The 26538-nt window shown below is 40.8% G+C and overlaps 1 protein-coding gene across 1 annotated transcript in view; it reads right to left on the bottom strand.

The window, feature by feature from the left end:
* The window catches only part of dnah9 (dynein, axonemal, heavy chain 9), a 166605-nt gene that overhangs the window by 106071 nt on the left and 33996 nt on the right, over positions 1-26538 (bottom strand). The window contains exons 25-40 of the mRNA XM_088000949.1: positions 24958-25090; positions 24595-24872; positions 23251-23381; positions 23018-23144; positions 22484-22636; positions 21892-22017; positions 19077-19316; positions 18691-18851; positions 13863-14019; positions 12468-12572; positions 5731-5888; positions 5352-5490; positions 4092-4379; positions 1574-1784; positions 1351-1478; positions 1053-1161 (exon numbers count right to left, since the gene is read on the bottom strand). Of these exons, the coding sequence (XP_087857075.1) occupies positions 1053-1161; positions 1351-1478; positions 1574-1784; positions 4092-4379; positions 5352-5490; positions 5731-5888; positions 12468-12572; positions 13863-14019; positions 18691-18851; positions 19077-19316; positions 21892-22017; positions 22484-22636; positions 23018-23144; positions 23251-23381; positions 24595-24872; positions 24958-25090 (2644 nt within the window). The remainder of the gene's footprint in view (positions 1-1052; positions 1162-1350; positions 1479-1573; positions 1785-4091; positions 4380-5351; positions 5491-5730; positions 5889-12467; positions 12573-13862; positions 14020-18690; positions 18852-19076; positions 19317-21891; positions 22018-22483; positions 22637-23017; positions 23145-23250; positions 23382-24594; positions 24873-24957; positions 25091-26538) is intronic.

Raw genomic sequence — 26538 nt, 5'->3', positions numbered from 1 at the left:
GTCCAATCTACTACCTTGAGAAGTCATATAATGAGTACATATAGTCCATCTGTGCTCAAATTTAATGCTGTTAAACAAAAAAAATGTTAAGCTTGAAATATGGTAGTGGTGGGATCATACTGTGGGGATGCTTTTCTACAGAAAAGGCAGAGAAAGTATTCAGAATTAATAATAAAATGGATTCTAAGCATATTTGATGAGTTAGAATTGCTAAATATAAAAGCATTGCCCCCTTTTTAAGGTCTTGATTGAAAAAAGAAACTTAACCCTTTCATGTATAGTGGTCACTACAGTGGACAGCTTTCTTAAAGCCATTTTTTGTGCTTCTTGTGGATTTTTGTGTTATAAATGCACACAGACCACTGAAGTGGACCCTAATGCATCATAAAATACACCATCAACTACTGGCCATCAGCTGCAAATGCAAGAAATGATTTTTGCTAAATCCAATATGGCCGACGGACAAAAAAACCACACCAACCGACCCAGTCCCTCCTTCTACTGTTGACGACTTTTGCAGGTAAAAATAATATTGTGACATCAGATAAAGAATACTACTACTGATTAATTTTTCAAATAACAAATTTGTATTTGGAGAAAATTACAATTGATCACCTAAAAAAAAATATATTGTTTTACAATTTTTTTCCTACCTTTTTTTATGCCTTAAGAAAAAGAAATTGGAAGATAATTCTGACACAAAGGATCATAATTTATGCATGAAAGGGTTAAAGCATGTGTTCTTTTTCTTCTACTTTACAAACACTTCACAAAATACACTTAAATTTGGTTCCAGTGTGGTACGGTGGTAGAGCAGGCTTTCTATAAACTATATTCCCATTTCTTAAATTAAGTCCCATAGTGCCCTGAAATATTTAAGAAGTACACCTAGATTTGGTTATATTGAATGGTAATGTGAAAAAGTTTGAAGGTTATAAAACTTTTGCAAGGCACAGTATTTTCAGCTCATTAAGTTTTTGGATTCAATAAGAAATTTAACTGGAAAAGGTGGAGAGAAGCAAACATGGAAAGGCATTCACAAGCTGCCGTACCTGCCCTGGATACAGTAGCAGGAGTCGCAGTGCGAAGGTGGCTAATCTCAAACACCAGCCTCATGGTGGGGTTCAGAGGGATGCGCTCATTACTGGCCAGAGTCAGCACCTAACAGACAGAGAAGAGGTTCTGTCACACAGCGTGTAATCACGGTGTAAAGTTCTGTCTATTGTTAGATCCGCTCAGAACAAGCAGCTGTCTGTTGACTCAACTCTAATTTCTGCAGGTGATGACTCATTTTGAGTCAACACAAAACAGAAAATTCAGCCTTTTTAAAGACACATAATTTCCTCACACCTTGTTGTCATCCATAACCGTGTTGAGTGACTCAATCCACATTGGATCAATGTCTCCATCCAGAACAATCCACTTAGGCCCACTGTGACTAATGTTGGCCAGTTCACGCATTACGCTGGAGAAGAGCCCTGCGAGAAGATGAGTTCACATTCAGGGTATTCGAGGCACGTCATTAAACACTTAGCGCTAATCAAATCCTCTTTCTGAAGGACGTGGTAATCACCGTCTTTCCACTCTCTGGTTGCCGGGTTGATGATTCCGAAGAGCTCGTCATTGGTCACGGCCTTGGGGTTGAGGTCTGCCCACACGGGCCGACGCTTCGTGTTCTGATAGGTCCGCTGGAGCGATCTCATCACCTGACTCTTCCCGGTGCCCGCGCTCCCGACCACAAACACAGAGTGGCGGACGGCCAGCAGTTCCTCGAGCTGCACCACCTTAACACACAGACACACACAGAGAGAGAGAGAGAGATTACAATGAATGCCTATTACCAAGCAATCATTTTCAACAATAATCCAGCATTTTATTAAGAGCATGGTGTTCATGCTGCTTAATCTCACAATTAAGCAGCGTGTGCCTCACTGCAAATCCGGCAGCGAGGTACAGCCGAGCGCCTTCTTCCTCTGAACATGAAGCAGACTAAATGACAGCAGGGGGACTTCTAAAAACATCAAATGTCAAAACTCACATTACTGTGTAATTAATGTGTCATTCATGTCTGTATCTGGAAGTGACATGGAAAGTCACTCGTTGAAAGGGCACTGACTGAATCAGGCCTGGTATATTAACATAATACACACGGATACAAGTAGATTACCATAATTAGCAGCACACACTGCATACGAAAAGATATCCTATCAAACCAAAACACAACATTTTACAATTCAAAGTTCCAAATTTACAAGAAAGACTCATTAAAAAACCGTACAAGTCACCCGGCTGCCAAAAAGAACAAAAAAAAAACAAAACAAAAAAAAACAGGCCAATCCTCGGGAAGAATTGTTAAATATGGATGTTGTTTTGTGCACATGGAGAGAAATAATAGGTATGTAAATGATTGATATGGCAGCAGCTGGCACGTATAGTCCAGCAAGTTGGCATTGTGAGTGACTGTCAAAACAGTAGCTGAAGGTCACCAGCCAGAGAGTGCTTTGTGGATGTAATGGGCATCATCAGCGTTTTACAGTTCCACTAAAGTCTTTCCTCTCTCCTTTAAAAAGATGCATCTTTGACTTCATGAATTTAATTGTGCAACAGTGATACATGCCAGTCTTTTCTATTTGTAGAGCAAATATAATGCAGTAAAGACAACCAAACACATTAAACCTGTTTGCCTGAAATCCTGAAACTTCCAACAGCTGGGAGACAATTTGGAACAGAAGATGATGCCAGAATATCTTGGTCACGAAAACAATCATCCACCACAAAGACTGAGATCTATACATGATGCACACACTCAGCTGTGTTCCTGATAACTACTGAATACTAAATGCTACATAATATACAATTAAGTCTGTATGTAGCCAATATTTAGTCTGAGAAGAATCACAAAGATTTTGTTTCCTGTCTAACAGGTGTTGATAACAAGGCTCCAAATTAAACAAGTTTGGTTGGATGGTGGACAGTATTCTGTACTTTATTAAAATGGTCTATGTTAGCCAAAATGCAATCCATCAATCCATCCGAGATTTGTTAGTCCGTCTCCTTTCTTTCACCCCAGTGACTGGAGTTCATTCAATCTAGCATTTTCGGTGACACCACAGGGAGAGGAACAATGACTGCAGGCGAGAAAATGAAAGACAGGATGGTTTCTTTCCCCACTTTCTCTCAAACACACAGATGGCTCTACATGATCAATGCCATCGACCCGGTTCCTCCTCTCCGTCCATTCAACTGGAACGCAGGCGGCTCGGCACTCTCAAAGGCCTGGCCTGATTAACGCTTTGATCTGGGGAGGCCTTATGCTAGCCCAGGCTAATGCTAAAGACACTGCGTCTCTCCTGCTTAGACTGAAATCAAAAGGTTGGGCATCCAAACAAAGACAGGAAAAGTTCAAGCTCTGAGGGTGGAAGCTTGTTATTGACCACTCTGCCATTCTCTCTCTGTCTCTCTGCTCTTTGTTTATTTCTGTGCCATCTCTCAGAGTCAGGGTTAAGTGGCGTGGTGCAGCGGCAGCCTCCATTGATAGAGTGTTATTATGTGATTCCCGTGTCTATTTGACCTGCGGCAGATTGCACTTATTTCCCTTGGTCCGGTGCAGTCTTGTTTCTGACACATAGCTCCTTCCATTGTGTGTGTGTGTGTGTGTGTGTGTGTGTGCGTGTGTGTGTGTGTGTGTGTGACATAATGACTGGAATTAGGTCGTCAGCTCCGGCACCTGAACTCTCGTTGCAGCTAACAACCGGCTTTCGGCAATATTTGCCCAATTCATCCCGATGCTGCAGTCTTGTTTGACACTAATGTGTATTTCTCAGTGGAACATTATGACATGAGGAAAATAGCTTTTGGAGAGAACCAGGATAAATCTAAATGAAAGCACTGCAAGTGTAATATCTGTCAAATTGTTAAAGATGAAACTTACATTTGGGAACCATGTTTGTACATCTCGGACAGCGTCTAATTACATTTACCTTCACATATGATTTAGTGTCAAACTTCCCAAAGACCAACATTTTCTTTTAGGTGTAATTAAAATGGAAGCAACAGCAGCATACACCATCATGGCCGTTTCAACTGTGTACCTTGAGAACGAAGCTGTCATCAGGCTGCAGCTTCAGGTCCAGAATGGATTGCTTCACATGCTTTTCAAAGTCCAGGTCTGTCTTCCTGGGGACTTCCAGGGAAGGAAAAAGGTCTCCGATCAGCCCCAAGAAAACGGGCATGTCCTCAGTCACGATCTTTGGGATGTTGAAATCTCTCAGAGCTCGCATGAGAACTTGGTCCTCAGCTCGTGCTGGGTCTCCCCTTTTCAGAGAGCCAGCCACCACCAACACTGACTTGATGGCTCGGAGGCCCCAGTCGTAGTGGTCCTGCAGGAAAGGTCAGGGGAATGGTGTAAGTAGAGGAAGATGTATGGATGAGATGGAGGTACAAGGTGGGGAGTGGTATCAGGATACACCAAGGTGTTAAAACTTATGCCTTATTCTGTTCCTACATTCAAAAATAGTTTTATTGAGAGAGAAAGTGGCCATAGTATAACACAACTTTCACTCTCCCCCAGTCAACTTTTAGAACGCTAGAGAGCTTGTTTTTCTAGTTTACAAGACAAATTCAATTTTTTGGAAAGGTTTTATTGGGAGAAAAGAAATCAAAAACACACAACGACGTGGTGTGCAAACCGAAGCAGCACCGACCGCTCACCTTTCATCACGGTAATGTGGAGTTGACAAGCTATGAGCTGCATGTCTGTTAATTAGCTGACTGCAGCTAGCTAGCCCCGCTTATTACCTAGGTAATAGCAGCTTGTTAACCTCCCAGTGTGGCTATTTAAAAAGCATAAAGGGTAGAAAACTGTATTCTAATTAACAGGAAACATTTACTTGAAAGCCACTTCTGGCCTTCTGTAAATCATCTTGTTTCTCCCGCTCAAAAAGGCAAGTATTTTAGTGTCCCATTTCTGAAGAATAGCTAAGTTTATGAGTAAATGTACGTTTTACCTGAATAACGTACATTAAATATGTACATGAATACATAATCTTGCCTTTGCTTAGGCAAGATTAACAAAATCCTATTTCTAATGTTGAATTTCCAAAGATTGTACTGTACAAAATGGTGAAATATATAAAGCTGCAGATAACTTTCTAATTAAAAATTTCAGGATTTTGCACAAAAGTATAATTTTTAATATGTAAATATTCATACTTTTTCTGTGGGGCAGCCTGAAAAAAATCTAAGAATTACTGAAGAAGATATTTATTCACTTAAATTAAATTGTACATGCAGTAACAATGTTAAGAGGTTCTGATGTCTTCAAGCCAAACACTGAGGGCAGAAGGAACTACCTGCTTGGACAACAGCTCTTTGCACAGAGTGTAGAGGGTGATGAACTTTCTGGCGAGGATCCGGGCATTCACAAAGCCTTCAGCCATCAACATGATCTCGCAGATGAGCTCAAAGTCTGGAACCACCATAGCACAAGGTCTGTGGACAGACACAAAAAAAGGCACTTCGCTTTAAGTTTTGGTCTTTCAGCTCCTATTTCACTATTCAAACTATCCAGAATTGCATTAACGGCTTCAGTAACCAGGAAGCATCAGTAACCAGGTAGGATAAACAATCTGATCTTATGGATGTTACCCATAGGGAATGGGTGGACTTAGGATTGGTTTAGACCAATCCTAAGTCCAGGATTTAGGATCCTAAGTCCAGGTTTAGACTTACCTGAAAAGAGCCTTGAGGTTCTCTGGAAGCTCCGTTCTACCGGCGTAACCAGGATTCATTGTGATGAAGATCCCCACTGAAGGACAAAGATTCACCTCCTCTCCCATGAAGTTAAATCGTTGCTTGTTATAACGGATGGCATCTTGGATGCTTTTAACCTGCATGCACAGCCGACGCAAAGGGTAAAAAAACAAAACATGCCATTTTTTTCATCACTAAACAACTCTGTCTATAATATCAGTCACATTTATTGTGGGGTGGAAACCCATCAACAAAATGAAGGTGTAAAAGGATGAACCTGTGCTGCTGTCTTACAATAGAAACTCAAATCTAAGCTGAGGTTGTTTCTGTGTACAGTTTGCATGTAAACTTTAAACTGTCCCTGTGTGGCTTGTTTTCAAGTGCTCAGATTTCTTCCCGCAGTCCAATTCAGTGCATGATGGTCTAACTGGAGATTGTCGTTCCTTTTAAGTTTATGTCCTTGTATTTGATACGTTGTAAGAATCGTTTTTCCCCAACAAATACTACGTTCTGGGAGCTGACTTCTCCTTATGAGGTCCAAATCTCAGGCTCATGAGAAGACATAAAACATAAGATTTTTATTTGTCGTCATGTTTCTACAACATAACCAAATTGGAGCAGTACTCGCAGTGATAAATGGATAAATAAGTGGTCATAATCAGTCCTTGGGGTGCAGCAAATGGGTGTGAGTATGTATGAAGGGGGGCAGGATGGAAGGTGGACAGATTGATTTCACAGTTCTTGAGAAAAAGCTTTTCCTTTGCCAAACTGTTATTGTCTTTTCATATCTGTACCGTTTCCCAGACAGTAGAGGTACAAACAGTTTATGTCCTGGATGGATGGGGTCAGTGGCAACACAACTGGCCTTCCTTTGGCCTCTGCCAGTATGTAGTAGGTCAAGGTTCGGTAACTGACTCCCCACGATCCACTGGCCACCACCCTGACCATGTCCTTTTTGTCCTGGACTGTGCCAGACGACAGTCATACTGAGGCAGAGGATGTGCTCAATCACAGCTCTATAGAACTGCTTGAGAAGGGAGCCCAGCCCTTTACAGTTCGCCGAGGAAGAAGAGTCTTTGTTGGGCCTTCCTCGTCAAAAAGAAAGTGCTGTTTTTGATTTATGGATGAAATTTAGGACTAAAGAATGAATCAAGTTTAGGTTAGGTTTAGGCATGCACTGGTAATAGTTAGGTTTAGGATAAGTATCAGGGTTAGTCTACAGCAACTAATGACAAAAAGAAGAGAAGTCAATACAAAGTCAATACAAAGATAGAAAGACATACTATGTGTGTGCTGCCTTGTAACCCTTTCCAGACTGATAAATGTCGGTGACAAACATCACTTGTTTAGATTTATCAGCCAACTGCATGTTCACATATTTGATTCTATTCAAGCAATTTCAGGATTCTACAGATCTGGCATTAATCTGAGTATTTGCTTAATCATGGTTGACTCATGATTGGTCAAGGCAAGCAATTATATTTCACATATTTATTTTCACGCTATTTACTCTGAATAAATGTCACCATAATTTGAAAATTGCTTATTGTATTATTGAACCAGTTATGTGTTTGCAATTTTCAATTATTTGACAATCTGAGCCATCTTAAACTTAACACAGAGGGTGAGTACTTCTTCACAGTACCGGGGGATAGTCCTACTTCTCTTGGAATAAAACGCATCTTTAGCTACTCTCAAAACTAAACGGAGCGCCCTGGCAGTGCTGTCACCTGGTCTAGTCAGTGGCCTGTCAAGAATAAACTTCCAGCTTACTCAATGTGTCCCTGTTACAGTTTACAGAGAGTCGAGTCTCTTGCTGAGAACCAAACTGGCTTATTTTAGCACCTTGTCCAGTCATTTGGCACTTCTATCCATGAGGCAAAAGCCCCAAAACACAGCAGTGGTGGCAAGAGGTAAAAGATCACCACTTGCCACCACAGTGTGATGAAATGTTTGCAACATTTATCACACAACATTTCATTAAGGGACCTCAGGCTCTGAAGGGGGCAGAAGCAGATCTGCCCTTTCTCTGGTTCATGTCCCACCACAGTTTTGTTGTATGGACACCTGTACATGCTTAAGGAGTTGTAGCAGGGTACTTTTCAGAGTAAAACACATCATAAGCTCAGTTATCACATTTAATGCAAACACATTGTGCTAGAGAGACATACCAGATAGTCTGCAAACAGTGATGGTTTTAATGAAAGAGGGATACATTTTTAAATGGAATGGGTTCGAAAAGGATGGTTGAGCAGAAGGCGGCCTTGTAGACCAGACACTCCTACTACAGGTTATAAAATAACAGTAATGTATTTTTACACCTAAAAGTTACTTTCAAGGTAATTGTGGGGAACTTGCAAGGTACTTTATAAGAAATATTCCAGATACTTCTGGAATCCTTTGTCATCAACTTTCTTAGTTTTTCTAACCAATGTGCATGGAATGACATGTGTCTCTAAATCTGTTACTAAAAATAAAACTGCACATCTCCGTTTTAGATGTGCAGTGACTTACAAAAGTATCCAAACGCTCGCATTTTGTGTGATTACTTTTGTAAAGTGCTGCATATCCACGTCAGATAAGCTAGCCATCTTTAACACCAAACCCTCAGTCATCTTAGCCAACATCTCCAGTCTGATGTGTAGAAGGAGAGAACAGGAACCAAAACTGGTGCACAAAACACTGGGAAGTTCATGTTAGGACCTGCTGGGAACATTTGCAGTGAATTCAATTTATGGAGCAACCCGTCTGACGCTGATGATTCATTATGGAAGCAACTCACACGTTGATTGAAATAAGATATTAATTAATACAGTAAAAACTGCTCTCAGTTCCCACTTATTAGCATCGCATTAATATTAGCATGTCCCACAGTCAGTCTGTTACAGCACGTCCAATCATTATGCTGCACGACCTTATTTTTTATGTATATGAATGTTCACTATTTTATCACAAATATGAACGTCCTATCAAGCAGGGCTTTCTGGATGGATGAGCTCCAGAGGCTCATCCATCCAGTCTAAATCTAAATCATGACTAAATGAGTCATCAGGCTGAACTTTCTCTATGTCCGCGCCTAAAACTGTGAATCCCTGCTTATGAATTTAACATGCGAGTGGTTAAAGAGCATAGCGAGTTGACAGCTGGAAAGAGAAGGAACATCTCTTCATGGATGAGTAGTCGACTACAGATCGTTCAGTCATACCAACACAACAGAGAAAGGGAGGGAGGGGGATGCAAAAAACAAACAGGGCAGCTGTGGCACACGTGCATACACACACACACACACACACACACACACACACACACACACACACACACACACACAAGCAAAACGTTTGTGAGTTTATGTCAAATGACAGGACATAAACTCAACAGAGGTGAAAGATTTTTTTAAAATCCCAAATACGCTTGCAAGAAGTTTAAGAAAACAAACTGAAAATGTTTGATCTTGTGGGGTTTGCTCCCTGATTTAACTTATCAAATGTACACTGAGCAGAAATGACATTATGCCTGTCTGTCTGATAGTGTTTGGTCCTCTTTTGTAAACTTAAGAACATCTTTGACTGATTTGTTTAAGTCACTTAGAGTCTCAAAAGACCTCTGAAGGCACAGCGATAAATTTGGCATCAAGAGTATGGCAGGATTTTATTTAAGTCCTGCAAGGTGCTAAGTAGGACCTCCATGGATTGAAGTGGTTTCTACGGCACATCTTACAGATTGTCAGCTGGATTGTGATCAGGGTAATTTGCAAGAGAGGTCAGCAGCTCAGATTTCTAATTGTACTCGCGGCAGGGCACACTACACTGCTGAACAACATTCAGGTGAATGGCAGCAGCACCAAGGTTTCCCACCAGAATATTTCTCAGATCATAGGCTTGCCTTCTTCCCATAGTGCATCCTGGAACGGTCAGTTCCAGATGTGAGAGACACTAGATGTGAGAGTGATTCATCAGACAAGACTACCTACCTCAACAGCTTCATAGTTCAGTTCTGACACTTATTATCTGCACTATTACGAAAAAAAAAACTGTGCTGTGTTGAATATGTTGCTTATTGAAGCAGCATTAACATCTTCAGGAATTTAGGGTAGAGTCGTTCATCTGTTGGCTCTGATCACTTTAACCAGACTTTGCTCCCTATGAGCATTGATTACCACGTTGGTGATGTACCTCTGTTCTTACTTTCAACTTCTTATTTAACATACTGACTCCTGCTTTTTCATTAAAGTATTGCCTTGTGTCTTCTCCTAGGCTCCGGCGCATCTTCCTGGGTCTCAATCCAATCAATCACTTGAGAACTATTTAATGGCTGTGAAGCTGGACTTCAGGGCCTCTTGGCCATTTGACTGCCATACACCCCTGTCGTTGTACAGGCTTCATTGCCTCTTTGTTCTTGAACTGAATGATGTAACTTTGGTCGGACTGCTTTTGTACAGGAGAGTTGCCTTTTTGTTTAGCCTTAGTTTTCTCCTATTTATGTGCTTGTTAGGTAGGTTACATTTGTAGGATTGTATTTTTTTTTATTGGAGTTAGGCAAGTTTCTTTATTTTTCTTTCAGGGTTGTTTTGTTTTATTATGTTGGCTTGAGTTCTCCCCGAAGCTTTCGATCGGTCAGTACAGAAAAGAATTTAAAAACTTGGCGGGAAATAAACACCTTAAATGCCACCCTGACTCCTCATTCACTGTCTAGATTTATGTTGGTCTCTTATGTCCCCTAGACCAAGCCATGGGAGGTAACGACGTCCCAATAGAGCTGCAGTTAGGAGAGGCTCTGATTCAGTCACCCAGCCATTATAGTGTATCTTTTATAAGACTCGCCTATTTTCCTTTGACAGCAAAAGTTTTCTTGCTGCCTAATATATCCCACCAACTAGGTGTTATGACCTAGTCGTATGTAAGATTTGTGTAAGTCACAATCAGCAGTCCAGGTTTGTGTAGATTGCTAAAAGAGGCAGAACCTCTCCAATTTATCTTCATGAAGTCATGTCTGGCTGCCTTCTGTTTGCCTGTGTTGGTCTGACGTCGAAGCGGCCCCACCACCTGTTCCAGACGTCCCGAGCAGCAGCGGCGTTTGGCCCCGTGCAATATTCACTGCCCCCCATTTTCAAGCGATGGATGAGGTGTGTGCTCGCCGAGGAGAAATGACTCTGCGTTGGCTCCACCGAGGAAGGCTGAGTGCCGGAACGGGCCGCCAGCTGTCACAGCGCGAATTTGATGCTCCTCTGTTCTCAAGGTCTGCTCTTCCACGTCTAAGCCAACGTGATTTATTATTTATTGTACCCTGCAACACCTATTCATTCTTCTGGCACTTTAAAATTCTCTAAGTACTGTGGACTTCCCCAGTTTACGGAGAAAGACTGCTTGACTTTCATCTCTGCTTAAGAGAGACGGAGAGAAGGGCAAAGAAGTGACTGTTGGGTCTGGCGGTGAATAGCAATGCTTTAGGAAGCCATCTCCATTATCTGCGCTATTATGATCGCAATCAACATTATCAACTGTACATTGTTTGCTGTGACGGTGCTGCACATATTTACAGATAGCGTCGAAGGCAACTGCATGCTTGATTTGAAAACCCCAGAGAACCTCATGAAGCCACAGGGGCGATCTGGTCGATGCATTGGAAGATAACGAAGAAGCTAACTTCTGCTGAAAAACACAAAAGGTGGCCGATTGCAAAAATCTCCAGAGGTCATGCAGAAAATCCAGCACTCTGCCTGAGAGTCTTTATTTTGCAAGTATGCAGCAGCATTCTGTGCTTCATTTAATGAAGCCCTTGTAATATTAGTTGTATTGCACTATGTAAATTGTTCTTGCTTAATTTGGTTATCGAGTACAGCTGTTAGTTTGTGTATTTTACCATTAAGCCCTGATTGCTTTGAAGGAATTTTGCTCCAATTGCTGATGTTGAAGGAATACAGTGTCTGGTAAAAGTCCTAACTCTTGTTTCAGCTTCTTGCCCCATTGCAGCCACAAACATCAATGTTTTTATTGGATCTTTATTAAAAAAAAAAAAAAAAAAATGGTGCAAAGCGGTGCTTGATTGTTAGACTAAAAGTAAAGAAGAATTTTATATAATTTCACAAATAAAAATCTGCACAATGTAGTTTACACTTATATTCAGCCCTTCCAACCAGCCAAGTAAATACTTTATAAAAGCTCCTTTTAAAAAGTATGAAGATAAGTGGGCATTTATCTCACAGTTTTGCACATCTAAAGACTTAGATTTCTAATCATTCATTTTACCGTCTGTGAATCAGTTTTAAGTTATGTAACAGATTAGATCTGGACTTCAACTGGCCACTGTAACACATAAATATGGCTGCATGTTTAAGGTTATTTGGTTGGAAGGCGAACCTTGACACGAGCTTGAGGTCTAACACAGCCTCTAAAAGGTTTTCTTTCTGGATTGTCCCATTGTTTAGGAATGGGGTGTTCAGGGTGATTTGAGGAGTCAGTTAATTCCAGAAGTAGCAGGCCTTTTTATGCTGACCAAATTAAAAACGTTGATCTGTTTTGACCACAGCAAAGTCTTCCATGTTTAACTAAAAGACTTGCTAACATGTTCTCCCACCTGAGCTGTGGCTCTCTGCAGCTCCTTCAAAGTTACTACACTTTGTCAGTATATTTTTAAATTACTTTAAATGTGCTGCACGTGCCATATTTTTACCTCATGTAAAAGTAACCCAAGGTGAAACGAGGTAGTGTTGTTCTTACCTGTACTGCTACAACAGACAGCACCTCCACAGAGATCCTGTTAAACTCGTCAAAGCAGCCCCATGCCCCCGTCTGAGCCAGGCCTTTGTAGATGTTCCCACAGGACTGGTGGACAGACAGAGACACGAGTAAGATGGACATGTCGAGTAAGCGAGTGAGCCATTCGCAGACTCATAAGGCATATAAGACTTTGGGGAAAAGGCTGAAGGAAAAAAAAAATCTTTGTGAGCAGTCTGTTTTGATCTTGGTGGAATAGTAAATGAGACTGAAAGAAATATTATTGTTAAGTTTCAGAAATGCACATTTCTTTAAATTGCTTTAAGTTAGTCCAAAACTTTACTCTTGACCTGGTTTTAGTAATTCTGTTTGTCCACTAGTCGAAGAAGTAGGAATATATTTCATGTGCTATATTTGTCTTGTGCTAACCTAGGGGTATTTTCTTAAAATCTGTAGTTTATTTTTGCTTGCTTGTTTTCATAGCAGCCCTGGAGATAAATTGGGTAATTTCACTCAGCTTGGAGACTCCAAAACACTTTTGGCCAGACCTTTGACTGATAAGACCTGTGGTGAGGTGGACAGAGAAACATTTATAATTCAACCAAGGATGTGTAGCAAACCATCCACACAGCAGCGTGAAAGGAAGGCTGATCCATATAAAAACACCTCACAATAATAAAACCAGACACTGAAAGCAAAAACGATAACTAAAAATGTCTACCACTCACATTTTCTCTTGCCTCTGATTTCAACATGAGACCAAGTGAACAATCCTTCAGAGAGCAGCTGGACTTAGAAGGAGCATGCAGCCGACTGTTGTCTTTGATTACAGAGCAAAGCTTAGCTTGTGATGCAAACCGGAGTCGACTGTAGGACTAATCTAACTGCTGTGTGTCTGTGCATAACTAAAAACAACAAACAGTGTGAGGCTCTGAGTCCAGCTTCTCGTGTGGTCTTCCTGGAGTACATTAGCACTTCTCTCCACCGACAACCTGCTGTACAATGTGCAGCTCGGGGTGGTATGTGCCTCTGCACTGCTACGATCCCCCCCCTCTGAGGGAGGTCGGAGCATATCCGTCTTCCCTAGCCATTCAATCTGTGGTGGGTGTGCAATAAAACACATTAAAGATGTAATAAAAGCCAGAGAAGGCTGGGCATACATGAAGCTTTTTGCAAAGAAATCATAGCATGGTGCAATTCATGATACCTCCTAAGAAGGCAGCAACTAAACTGTAATAAAGGATTTAGAAAAAGGGTGTGAAGGTCAAACGATAACTTTAATCACAAATGCATAGCATTTCGCTGACAATAGCCAGGAAGCAAATCAACATGCATAGCAGGTGCTCCTGTGAATGCACGTGCACAAGAAATGCAAATCCATGGCTTGTGTTTGCTCACCTTGTAGTCCATCTGCTCAGAGCAGTTGAACACGTACACCATGACGCCGAGGGCCCGTCCCAAATCTTTGGTCGTCTCAGTCTTCCCTGTGCCTGCAGGCCCAGCTGGTGCTCCGCTCATGGTCAGGTGGAGGGACTGAGTCAAAGTGATGTAACATCTAAATTTAGAGGAGATGCATGCAAAACCGTGACTGATAAGTGAATCATCCCAAACTCAGAGACGTACGTAGAAATGCTACTCATTCAGTTGAGATTTCTTTAGAAGTCTGAAAGTATTCACATTTTGTACTGATGTTTTATGTGCTTGGGCAACTTAAAGAAGGGCGTAAAGATTCAAAGAACAAATTAAAAAAACACGTAGCGTCTAAGCTTTTCTACAAATAAAAATCTGAAAAGTGAGGCTTTAAATAAGACAACGATAGAAACACTCCAGAAATCTAACCTGAATGGAAAACTGGCAAGAAGAAAGCAGGTGTTGAAAGAAAGCCATTAGAAATCACATTTACAAGTTTAGCACCAGCCATGTAGGCGGCACAACAAATCTACAAAAAGCTGTTCTGAAAACAAAACGTAACTTCGAGAAGAGACACACAGAACTTCACCCCCATTTTGAAACATGGTAGTGGCAGCATCATGTTGTTGAGATGCTCTTCTTCCAGAGGGACAGGGGAAGCTGGTCAGGGTTGATCTAAAGGGAACTCCTTGATAGTTACTCTTTGATGCACAATTGTTTTTTTTTAGATACCTTAAACTGTAAAGGAATAGAAACAAGCACTGTGCCAGTAGGAGGCCCTTCCCACTTAATAAAAAAATTGAAACACTTGTTGCTCTCTACAATCTAACTGATCCATTTGAAAGTGACTGAACTGAGGCGAAACTGGAAAACATTCTTCATTTTGAAGACATCACTCTTAATACTCGACAAACAATGGTTTCCAAGCTTTTATCCACATTCCCGTGGACTAATGGCTGAAGGTCCATATGGAATATTTCTGAATTTTGACTGTTACCCATTCATGAAGCATCAACTAACAACTTGGCAATAACAACCTGAGTTAGGAGCAGCTTCTTCCTCCATCTGGGCTTTGAGAGATCTGGTTGTGGAGATGTTTAAAGCCAAGTCGAATGTGTTGCATCTGTTATGCAGTTCACCCTCATGGGAGAGCTGTCCCGGTGCAGAGCAAACGTCAGAGCTACCTGGACTGAGACCCCCCAGGACTCACTGCTCACTCAGAAACAGCTGATGGAAGCTTACAGGAGGACGGCCCTCTGGGCTCTGCCTACAATTGATTGACAAGAGGTGTTGGGTCCTGTGTTTCACTTTGCCCATCTTCGCAGTCATACAAACACTCAAATAAGTCTCATCTGAAATCAGATGGTGTGTTCAGCCAAGCAGCAGCTTCCTCCTTTTTCCAATACTTAAAATATGGAACGTTGGCTAAACTAGCTCGGTGTCTAACGTATTAAGTAACATCTACCATAGAATGTGTCCTGTACACAAACCATGGATTGTATCAGGACGCCGCTGTGCGCTAGAATTTTACACCATGCTGGTATGAGTTTACCTGGTTACCCCGTTTTCACATCTCAAATACAAGACTACCAAAGACCAACAGCACTGCCAAGATGACTCTCCTCTCACAACACTGATAAACCACTTTTAAAAGTCTGCATGTTCACCAAACTCAAGGAGTCTCTTGCCCTACCTCTTGGACAATTACAGATTCAGAAGTGTCTGTAATTCAGAAAGATTTGACATTTTAACAAAGAACGGGGATTTGGACACCTGTTTTTTCTTTATTCTTTGGTTTGTTTGTTTTGTTTTGTTTAAAGACTCCTGCCTTTAAAATAGGAAATAGTTTATTATAACTCTTAAACCGTGTCCATTTAATTGAGATGATTTGACAGAAAAACATCCTGTTCAGACAAAACATTTTTAAAGAAAACAATACAAACAAATAAAAAATGAGTGTTGCAATGTCTCAAATGAAGGAATGAAGGAGAGATGCTGTGGTCCATTTTTGATTTAATTAAAATATATTGTATTCTACAACCTGGCAGATATTACTGTACGTCTGCATTTTCAGTGCGTTGCCAGGTCCAGGGCTCACACGGTCTCGTAATCAGGTCCCACATCGTCTTTGGGTCAGCACAATCACCATTATATGAAAATAAAATCTGCTCCTGTGATTTTATCATCCTGTGATTAATACAACCACTGAGCGCTTCACCCGCAGAATCTGTCAGAACCAAAAGCGAGCAGAGTGTCCATTTACTCTCATCGAAAAGCAGCAGTGAGGTGACGGGGACAATGAGACCTTTATTGATCAGACCAATAAACACAATGGTTTTCCTCTAATATCAATAGAGTCATGCTTTTACTAACCCCCCTGTTAATGGATGATGTATGGGAGAGGGAAATATTGGAAAGCATAACAAGAGACAGAAGCTCAGAGAAGACAAATGATCCCATCTGTATACAGTGTATCATCCAGATACCAGTGCCAAGAGGCTTTATGGGCATCCACTGAAATCTGTCCAAAAACCTCACAATGAGCTGTCAGGAGGGCTGGATGAGGATGTGCTGTGCAGAGTAAGTGAAGCCAGATTGGATATGTGACAGTGAAACTTAACTAGGCTGTGACAAGGTGACTTGTTTTATTACAGTGCCTTTAAAAGTAACTGCGATAAATCAGTATTCTGGCTGGACTCATTCTTCTTGCATTCCTCTTTGTCACTCTGCGCGTATGAGCTGGAAATGGAAACATTTCAGACATTTTGAAAAATGGCACTGATCTGCAGATGATGCAGCAAGCATCGAGTTGAAGGCTGACGTTATGCCAATAGAATTACGCTCCGTTAAAGATTAGCTTAAATTATTTTCGCCCTAATTATCCTTCCACAGAGTAATACGCTGGCTACATACGCCTTGTTGAAGCTAGGGAAAAACTGGAAATATTAAACCAAGCTCATAAATGAGCTTAGTTTAATATTTTATTTTATTTTAAGCAAAAGATAATCATAACAACGCTATAGTATGATTCCCCCCATTCCCTCCCAAAGTCTTCAATGCTTCTATTTGAGTTTTACAAAGTAGATATGTGTTTGAAAAAACAACTACAAACTATAACAACAATTGTTCAATTCAGGTTTACAAATCATGCACACCAAAAAGCTGAGAACATTTCAAATTTCAATCAAAGCGACGTTCACTGATTTCAAACGGAATTAGGTTTTCTTTTTTCCTAGTGACTGCATGACGAAAGTTGCATAGCAATATCATTCACCAAATCCTTCTCTATCCGTTTCTCAAAGCAGGGACTAAAGGATTTGACACCCAGCTTCCTTGTTCCTGGTGCATTGTTGCAACAAAACCCAGCAGCAAATTTTGAAGTGCAGTGAGGGCATGCACCATATGGTGACGTCCTGCTACTCGTCTGCTGAAGTGACCATCAAAGTCCATTGTTTCCGCTTTGTTCAGGCTTTAAAGGGACCACTGGCCAGCCAGGAAACAAATTCAAACGCCACAGTTTGCCAAAGATGTCCGGGAGACGGGTATTCATCTCTGTGTAGTTTACTGGACCTCCTGGAGAAGTGTGCGTGTGAACAAACAAGCTGTTGGCTACGTGCCCACTGCGACTTGCTCTGAGTGGTTTGGTGCATACAGATTTAACTTTGAGCAAAGATGCTCAGAGACGTTATCGGATTAGAAACTTAACATTTTCTGACAGCTGCCTATTTTAATGCCTGACAGAAACGTTGGCTGCATACTTAAATGTTTAATAGACAAGAGTTTAACAAGACCTCGTGGGGCAACATCTTGTTATTAAATACAAGTATTTGAAGTAATCTGTTGGAATATGTAATCGGTTGAGTCAGATGGTGCAGACGGTCAGCCATCTTCAGTTCAAAATCTAAATCTAAATCATTGATTGGAACTGAACGGCATAAAAATAAAGTCATCTCCAGAGGTCAAACTGATTTTTCTTATTTGTTGCATAAATTTGAAAACCATGTAGTGAAAAACAAATTTGTTGCATTTATTTATTAAAAAAAAAAAAAAGATGCTACTCAACAGGATATCGGTGTCAGTGTTGCATTCCTACACAATAATCTCCCCTCAGTGATCCGCCTGGGCTTTCTCCCATAGAGCTGGATTGTTCCTGTAGAATTTATGAATGACGACGTCGATTTTTTTACGCCATTTTAGAATTGTATTCTGAATGTAGTTTAGCAATGGCAGGAGAGGAAGTGAACAAAGCCAGTCGGTCCACGTTGGCCACGGTTCCACATGTTGAGTTAACGTTAACAGCCATCTTGTTTGGCTCTGCTCTTCTGTCTTCACAGTGGGGGGTGTTTGTTTACAGTGCAGGCAAGTTCCAGTAAGTGTCAACGCATCAAACTGGCACATTGCATACGTTACGGCCAAACATTAGCGATTAGGTACACTTTGAAACTTCAGCAAAGTCCTTGCCTCCAGCAAGCAGTTATTCCTCAACAGCCTAGAGTCCAGACTCTCTGTACGAAGCAAAACTTAGAACAAGGGGCTAGTTTCTACCAGGCTATGTCAGTGTGTATGAACTACCTTTTCTGATAAAACAACAAAAAAAAAAAAACAAGCAATCTAATCATCAAAAGATTTATCTTTTTTGTCTCTTATAGCAATATGCCCATCAACAGTGAATCCATCTAAAGTTCAGAGCAAGGCTGAGATCTTCAGCTGTACTGCAATTCTAACACTTTTCTCATTGTGAACTGCAGTCATAAACAGAGAAAAGAAACAAAAGCATTGTGATTTGCCAAGGATGGGTAAGGACGGGGGGCTATACCTGTCTGTCAGAGGAGTAATGACCAGTCGTGGCGTGTTGCCCAGATATTCATACGAGTAGAGAAACTGGGCATCACAGATGTTGGCAAAGCAGTGCCTGTCCCTCTCGTCCCAGCGATGTCTCAGCTGAGAAAGCCACACAAAGGCCTGGGAATTCTCCACCTTCAAAGAGGAGACAAGAAGAAGAAAGTTTCTAGAAGCTGCCAAGACTTGAGATGAGCCCAAAATAATCTGTGCATTTCCACCCTCTAATTATGCTAATGTCTTGTCTGAATATCTTGAATACATTACTTACTAGTAATAGCCTCTCAAAAAATAAAAAAATAAAAAGCGCAGCAGCATACAGCAACGTGTGCTTGTCAGATTTATGCCCCGGGCTGTTCTCACCTTCTGACTGATCATCTTGGCCACCACATCTCTGGCGTGGACGTCGATGGTGCAGATGGTCATAACTTTCTGCCTGTCACCTGGTGTTAGCTGGCCAATCAGCATGGAGATCAGGGCGTTGAGCTGGGATACTTGCTTCCTGTAGTACTCCTTCATGGAGTTGTCATAACCTTCCTCGAGACGGGCAAAAGCCATGTTCACATCGGAAGTCCACCAGATCTGGGTGCAGGTCAGTGCAACCTGAATGGAGATTTTAAGACATTGGAGGAATCAGAGGAGAGGATATTAAGCAGATTAAGTCAGATTTATGTACATGCATTTATCCACTAGGGTTCATACTGATTCCCAAAGAGGAAAAACAAACTTAGACAATCCAGTATTCCCATATTTCATGTGAAGAAATGCTTCAGAATTGTGATATAATACACCAAAAGCTGTAATGTTTGGACTAAGATGTAAGCCAGGGGTTCACAAACATTTCCATGCCATGGATCTCCCCAAATAGCATTAGCTTCTGGCTGGGGACCCTCATTGCAAATCCACAGACATCATAAAATATGTAAAGCAACATTGACTTCTAGTCTCTTTTTTCTCATTTTTAAACTCCATTTAGTCTCTTGGTATAAATGCTTTTTGACAGTTCCTTCTGCATTTTCATTGTCAAACACTTTTCCATGGTAGTTTGATGGCCCCATTTTGACAAAAAATTGCGTAAGGTACTGTTGCATCTGAAAATGAATGGAGTGAATCTGTACTGTGGCTGCAATCTGAGAAATAAACCTGGTGATTATATAATTGGTGCAGAAGCCTCATACTTCCTTTGTGATCCCAAATGACGGGGTGTAAAAGTTTTAAGAAACCTTAGTTTTGACAGAAAACACAAAATCATATTCCATACTGAATCCTTGAGTACAGAAACAAAAACAGTTCCCATTTTCCATGCCTTGAATAGGCATTTTACATATTGGACAGAAAAGGCTGTCCAAAGTGTAAAACCTGACAGAGTTTCAGTATAACGTGTAATTTTCAGGTAAAAACAAACATGAATCAGGCAATGCTCTGTTCATACCCCCTGTGGTTCCAGCCTGCAAAATTGCAAGAAAAGTATCAAACATGTTTTGTGTCTGTAAAGTTTTTAATTTTCTAAAGGACACTTTTGAATAGCTCTGTTGGGCTTGCAAGAAGCTTTGGGGAATAATAGACTAAAGGGATCAAAACAACTTAATTGCATCTAAAAATAAATACCATTGAGCCTAATGAGTTTATGGGAATTGGGGAATAGATTGTCTAAACAAAAACAATATTTTTAATTGCTGTTCTGCATGGGTTTAAATATTTAAGCAACCATAAAATAAAAACCACACCTTTTTTTAAGTGTATGTATCTAAATGCTTTATCACCAAAGCACATACTTGTTATTGAAAAAGTCCTAAGAGTACAGATGTCCTAAACACACCATATATTTAATTTTGACTCATCACTTTAACTCAGCTGGAAAAAAAAAAAAAAAAAAAAAAGTCAGCAGATTTTATTAACCGTGTTTGTAAATCATTCTTGAGATAAAGGAAAATGCACTCTGACATAAAAAGTGTTAAAGACTCAGGAGGAATGGTGTGATTTAGAAATAATTTGGTGCATATGATGACGTGTTAATGAAAGCATTTTCAAGAAGCTGGAATGTCTAGAGCTCCCCCTAGAGGGCATGAGTGGTTGCACCGTGGGTCACCTTGGACAACTAAAACAGTGATTGAAGGACACAGGAGGTTCGGCAAAAATGCACTAGACTTTATTACCGGCATCTGAAGGAGTTAGAGAGGCGTTACAGTTTGGAGGAGGGCCTTAAAGATGTCACAGTGATCCAATGGTGGAAGCAGTTAACAACTAAGGTTCACACATATATTGTAAGACAGACAACAGCATAGGAAGATCAACTAATTATCTATCCACATGAAGTAGGCATTTGCCATTCAGACACAGTGATTGGACCGTTTTCAACATGTTGTTCAGCAATGTTTCTCAATGGCTACCAGTTCCACATGGTATCGTATGCTGCCAAAGGCCGCTAGATATGGAGGCATGAACCGATGACTGGCAGACGCAGCGCCACTGATGATTACGAGATCCATGGAGGGCAGCACTGACGTAGAATGTAAAATTAATCTTGCCAATGTTTTAAAGGCACAAAAATGAATCCAGGCTTCACAGCATGGGGTATGACTGCAGGACAGCACTGGTAATGAGTTGGGTGGACTCAACAGTGACGTCTTGTGTCCATCTGTCTAAACCCTGCCTTATGTTGCAGTCAACCCAGTTCTCTTTTATGTTTGCCAAGTTAAGCGACGGGAAATCAGTTCATTCATCAAGTGTCACCCGTAGTTGTTTTGCCAGATCTCAAAGGCCAGTTCCAACACCTGGAGGCCGACTTGTGAGTTGGGACTGTGTTTTGTGCCAGATAGCTGCTTTCAGACGCTGCAGCCTGAGGGAATGTCACAGCCATGGAACCAGGACTTTACCCCGACTGTCTTGCTTACAACGTCCTTGTATACATCACTGTTAACTGCTGTCAGTCTCAGGGGTGTGCATTATTATAAAAACTTGACACTCTGATATAACCGTCAATAAAGTTATAACAATGTCATCTGTTGATGGTGCATATTGTCCTCACTTTTTCATCACAAAGTCCAAACCCCTCTCTCTCTAGGCTTCATTGCATTTTAATCTAATGCACCTGAAATTTTATCGCCTTCCAAGTGCTTTATCCAAGCAATTGCTGTGATCAGTATTATTTATTTGTTCATCTACTGAGCCTGTTCACCTGAGCTGGGTAGTCAAACAACCATTGCTCTCTGGGTTTGTCCTCATAAGCCGCCACTGCCTCGGTCATTTCATGGCGAACAGTTGAGCGCATGGTATCCAGCACACGGTTCAACCATATTTCCACCTAAAATGAGACAGAAGAACAAACCGGTCCACAAATTCAAACATTAACACGTTTGTTAAATTAATAAAATGAGACTGTCTTGTCACTGGCACCCTAATGAGGTCATTTATAAGCGTTCAAGTGGACATAGGATCAGGCAGCTACTGTAGCATGTAATGGAAAATTAATGATGTCATGTGTTTTGATATGCAAAACCTCAGGGCCAAAGAAAGAATCAGTTTCATTTGTCTGCTTTATTACATGCAGTGATATCAGTCTCTGATATCTGTATGTTTCCTCTGTTCTCTTCAGAGGAAATGGCAGGTAAGTGAATTTCCCCCATCCATTACATTTATCCTCGACAGCTCTGGTGTCACAATCAGCGTAATGAATACAGACAATAAATGTCTTCAGCACTTAGATAAATACACAAGTGATGGCACCATGATTTCAGTAGCATGAATAAAAGATAGCTGAACTATTTTACCTGTCCGGAGCAGTCGCAGGCCTGATTAAAAGGGACATACTCGTCTTCTTTGCTGTACATGCCCACGGCAGCCTTAGAAGGATTTCCCTCTTTATCTGCTTCAAACTGCATCTTAGCCATGTTGTCAAACAGCTTAGATAGATGCTTCTGGACCTGAGCAAACACACCGACACAATAAACTCCGGCTTGATTTACACCCAACTCACACTCTGTTTATTCATTGCAGCCTCATGTATAAATGCATCGGTTCAGCGAAGGTAAGGGAAGGGCACAGCCCATATTCTGCTCCATGCCTGCTTAGTTTCTCTAAGAGAAAACTACGGCCACGTTCTTAGCCACTTTTGTTTTCCCTGTGAGGTGAAAATATATAATGTCCAGATGTGGATGGTGGAAGCAATCTGCACACCTGTGAGCAACATTGCCCCTGTGTGGACACTGGGTGCATTTACAAGTACCAGCAGGAGTTGATACAGGTTCTAAAGAGTGCCATGAAGACATGAAAGCAGTTTTTTTTTTCTTTTTTAAACAAGCAACCTGGTGAGGATTGGTCCCATTAGACAGGATGTCCAACAAATCAGCAGAAGAAATGAAGTAGAATCTTGGAAAAGCAAGTCGCTTGGTGTCCAGATACTCTGCCAGAGCTTTTTCACACAGAGAGAGCCTGAAGATTAAAAAAAAAAAAGACAAGGTTCTCAAGTCAATGTTTGTGCAAGGAGAGTATGGCAGCCATGTATACACATTTTCAAAGATTCCTTCGTCTCCCTCACCTGCTCTGAATGTCCTCCAGTTTACCAAACAGCCCAGGCTTATTGGTGGCCTCCACCACATTAGGCGTCTGACGCACTGAGTTTGCCAGCTCTTTGAAATCAGCATCAATCCCTTCAAAGCGCTTGGAGTCCTGCAACAGATTTCACCAGAGAACAAGGCAGAAGGATTTCAGGCCCAAAACAAAGACAAGGGAACCTCAAGAAGCAAAAATCTGGGTTGAAATGATCTCCGCACCGGTGGCAACTAAAACGTTGTGTAATCTGAGCTCCTAAACTAAGACGAAAGGTGATCTAATGAGGGCTCTCTTGGATCATACTGTGATGGCAAAAGCTGCAAGCTAACACACAAGAGCTTAAAAAAGATGTAAAGAACCTTGCTTAAGTGTCCATACCCCTAGGACTTTTCACAAATTGTCACATTACAACTTACATGTATTTACTCTTTACAACGGTTTTTAAACAGATTAAAGACAAACATTTTGCCAATTCTTTGTAAAATGGCTCAAACTCAGTTGGATTAGATGGAGAGCGTCTGAAATGCAACCTTCAGGACTTTTATGTTTCTCGTCTAATTCTAACACGTGAATATGTTTCATTTAGGCTATTTAACCAACTTCTATTTTAGGTTGTGTCTTGTTAATAAATGAGCTTCCATCCCAGAGACTCAAGTTGTATAGTCTCTGACAGGTTTACTCGGTATTTACCTTCAGCTTTCTATCAACTGAATGTCATGATCGCGTGTCTAGAGGGATGATTAGTTTTTGTCACACAAAGGTTTTTCTATGGAGGTCAGACCATTTAGTTTTGCTCTTATCTGACCAAAGCAGCATCCTCCACATTACAGCTGCATCCTTGTTCTTTTAAAAATGGCTTCCTTCTCTCCACTTACAAATGACACTAATGCTCTCCAACAACCTTCAGAAGCTTTCACATAACACCTGGACTTATACCGAGATCAACTTTGTTCACTAATTATCAGATTTCTTAATGCTTCTGATTGCATTGCATTGCATTTACTGGTATTAAAGTAAACTGTGCTGAAATACATATCACTCTTTTTAGATTCTTATTCATAAATAAAGTTAAAAACCCCAGAATTACTTATTTTGATTTGATAACTATACACTATTTTGCAGGGCACTATACAGAAATGTGTCCAAATAAAGTGTTTCTTTCCTTAACATTTAAAATCCACAAACATGGAATTGAATAATGCATTCTCAGTTTTAAATTATTCATTTTGATTACGTTTGCAGATTGTGAATAATTTTGCGAAAAACTGTAGCCAACACATGCAAAGTTGCAGGTTACTCTCCATGTGTGCAGACATGTTCAGCTTCTCACCTCAGGCAGCTGAGAACGAATGTCCTCGGAGCCGATGAAGATGCTCTCCAGGTGGGTCCAGGTCCGCTGCACCTCAAACCAGATGGAGATGACAGAGTCTGCCACAGAAAGCTTGCTCTGCCATGTGGACACTTCATCCAGGAAGTGGGCTATGTACTTTGAAGACATGAGGTTCTGGAGCTGAACCTGGTTGTCTTCCAAGGTTTCGATTAGCTCCTCGTCTGTGCGGAGCAGAGGCACCTGGGTCCTGTGGTGGGGCTCGTACTGGAAGCGCATGCCTGGACAATGCGGAAATACGTGAAAAGATCCGGAAACTGCCAATACGGAACAGAATGGCTAAACTGGAATAGCTGCTAATTCTACCTGTCCATGTGGAGTTGAGCTCAGACAGGACTTTCTCCATCCCCATTTCTTTAACAGCCTTGTCCACAATCTCTCTGACTTTCTCCTCAAAGCAGTGCAGGTTGAGCTGCAGCAGGTCAGCCAATGTCGTTTCCTGCTCACAGCAGAGTTATGTTGGTGTGCTCCCAATATTTACAACAATTTATAAAAATACTATTTTTTTTATGTTTTTGTCACATTTTAATCACAAACATATTCTCGTTGGAATTCATGACACAGACTAAGACAAAATAGTGCAATTTAATGTCTTAATACTTTGTTAATTCATCAATTACTGTTACCATTATAAACTTTATGTGTATTCAGGGTATGTGGTATGTGTGTGCACATGGTTATTTGTCACTGTGTTGCTCTGTAGAAGGACATAGGGAACGTCATTAGACAGTGATAGATGCAATACTTTATCTGGTTTATTAGATAAAATCTCAATGAATTCATTGAAGTTTGCAGTTGAAACATGACAAAAAGGTGAATATTACTGTAATGTGTGGCATAACATCAGGCATGACAGGATGTTTATATAAAACAAAAACAACAATGCAAATTCATCACTTCTTAACATCCATTATTTTGATTAATTTTAAAAATGTTCCCCATCATTTGCTTCTGTAGCAGATCTTTATTTTTGCTGTTTTCTGGTATCTGGGGAAATAAGGAGACTCCCTTGTGTAGTCAGTGTCCCTAGACAAAAAATCAGAGTAATTTTAGCCTTCTGGGAAGTGAAACTGGTCATATTAACATAAAGGCAGATAATAGCGAGCTGTGGTGGAAGAGGCTGACAACCAGCTGATACCAAAGAACTAGAGCAGCTTGAGGTTCAAAGACTGCCAGGCCACACAGAGAAACCATTAATATCCAAAGATGATTAGCTTGAAGTGTTCAGAGTTCTATCTGAACAGAGTGATAACACGTCTCTGCAGCTTGCTCTCATTATGCTAGACAACTGCTGACTTAACTTTGGAAAAATGCTGGCTTAAGCACAACAGCAGAAACCTAAAGACTTCTTTTATTGATTTACACTAAGCAGAGCTGTGTTCGTCTCTATAAAAACAGCATCAAGTTTAAATATGTAGAATATATGCTTCTTCTTTGCTGGTTTTCTCACTGCAAAAGGAGGTAGTTTTTATTATCACTGTCTGACATTAAATAATGTTAGGAATGCTAACATTATTTCTATTAGTCGTTTCCAGATGCCTGAAGGTGCAACATTTATCTGTTCAGATAGTGATACGCAAATATAAACACACTGGAGATGCCTAGGCATTATACCGATCAGGTAGAAAAGAGGTTCTGTTGGTGCAAAATATAACAAAGAACCTAAGAAAAAAAGGCAAAGAACTAAAGATGCTGTATTAAAGTGGTGAGAATGAATATGGACAGTGAAATAAGTCCTGCACAAAGATCAGCTAAAAGTCCACTCAGTAAGAATGAAGCCACGCCTCTTAATACAACATAGAAAGTCAGATAACAGCTACAAATACACTCATGTACCCTTTTTGGAGATATATTCAGGGGTTTGATGAAACTAACATTTAATAGTTT

The sequence above is a fragment of the Poecilia mexicana genome, unplaced genomic scaffold (genome assembly GCF_051168715.1).
Source record: "Poecilia mexicana isolate PSO_F unplaced genomic scaffold, ASM5116871v1 scaffold_19, whole genome shotgun sequence".
Classification (NCBI taxonomy): Eukaryota; Metazoa; Chordata; class Actinopteri; order Cyprinodontiformes; family Poeciliidae; genus Poecilia; species Poecilia mexicana.
This window is presented reverse-complemented; position numbering and strand designations above follow the sequence as displayed.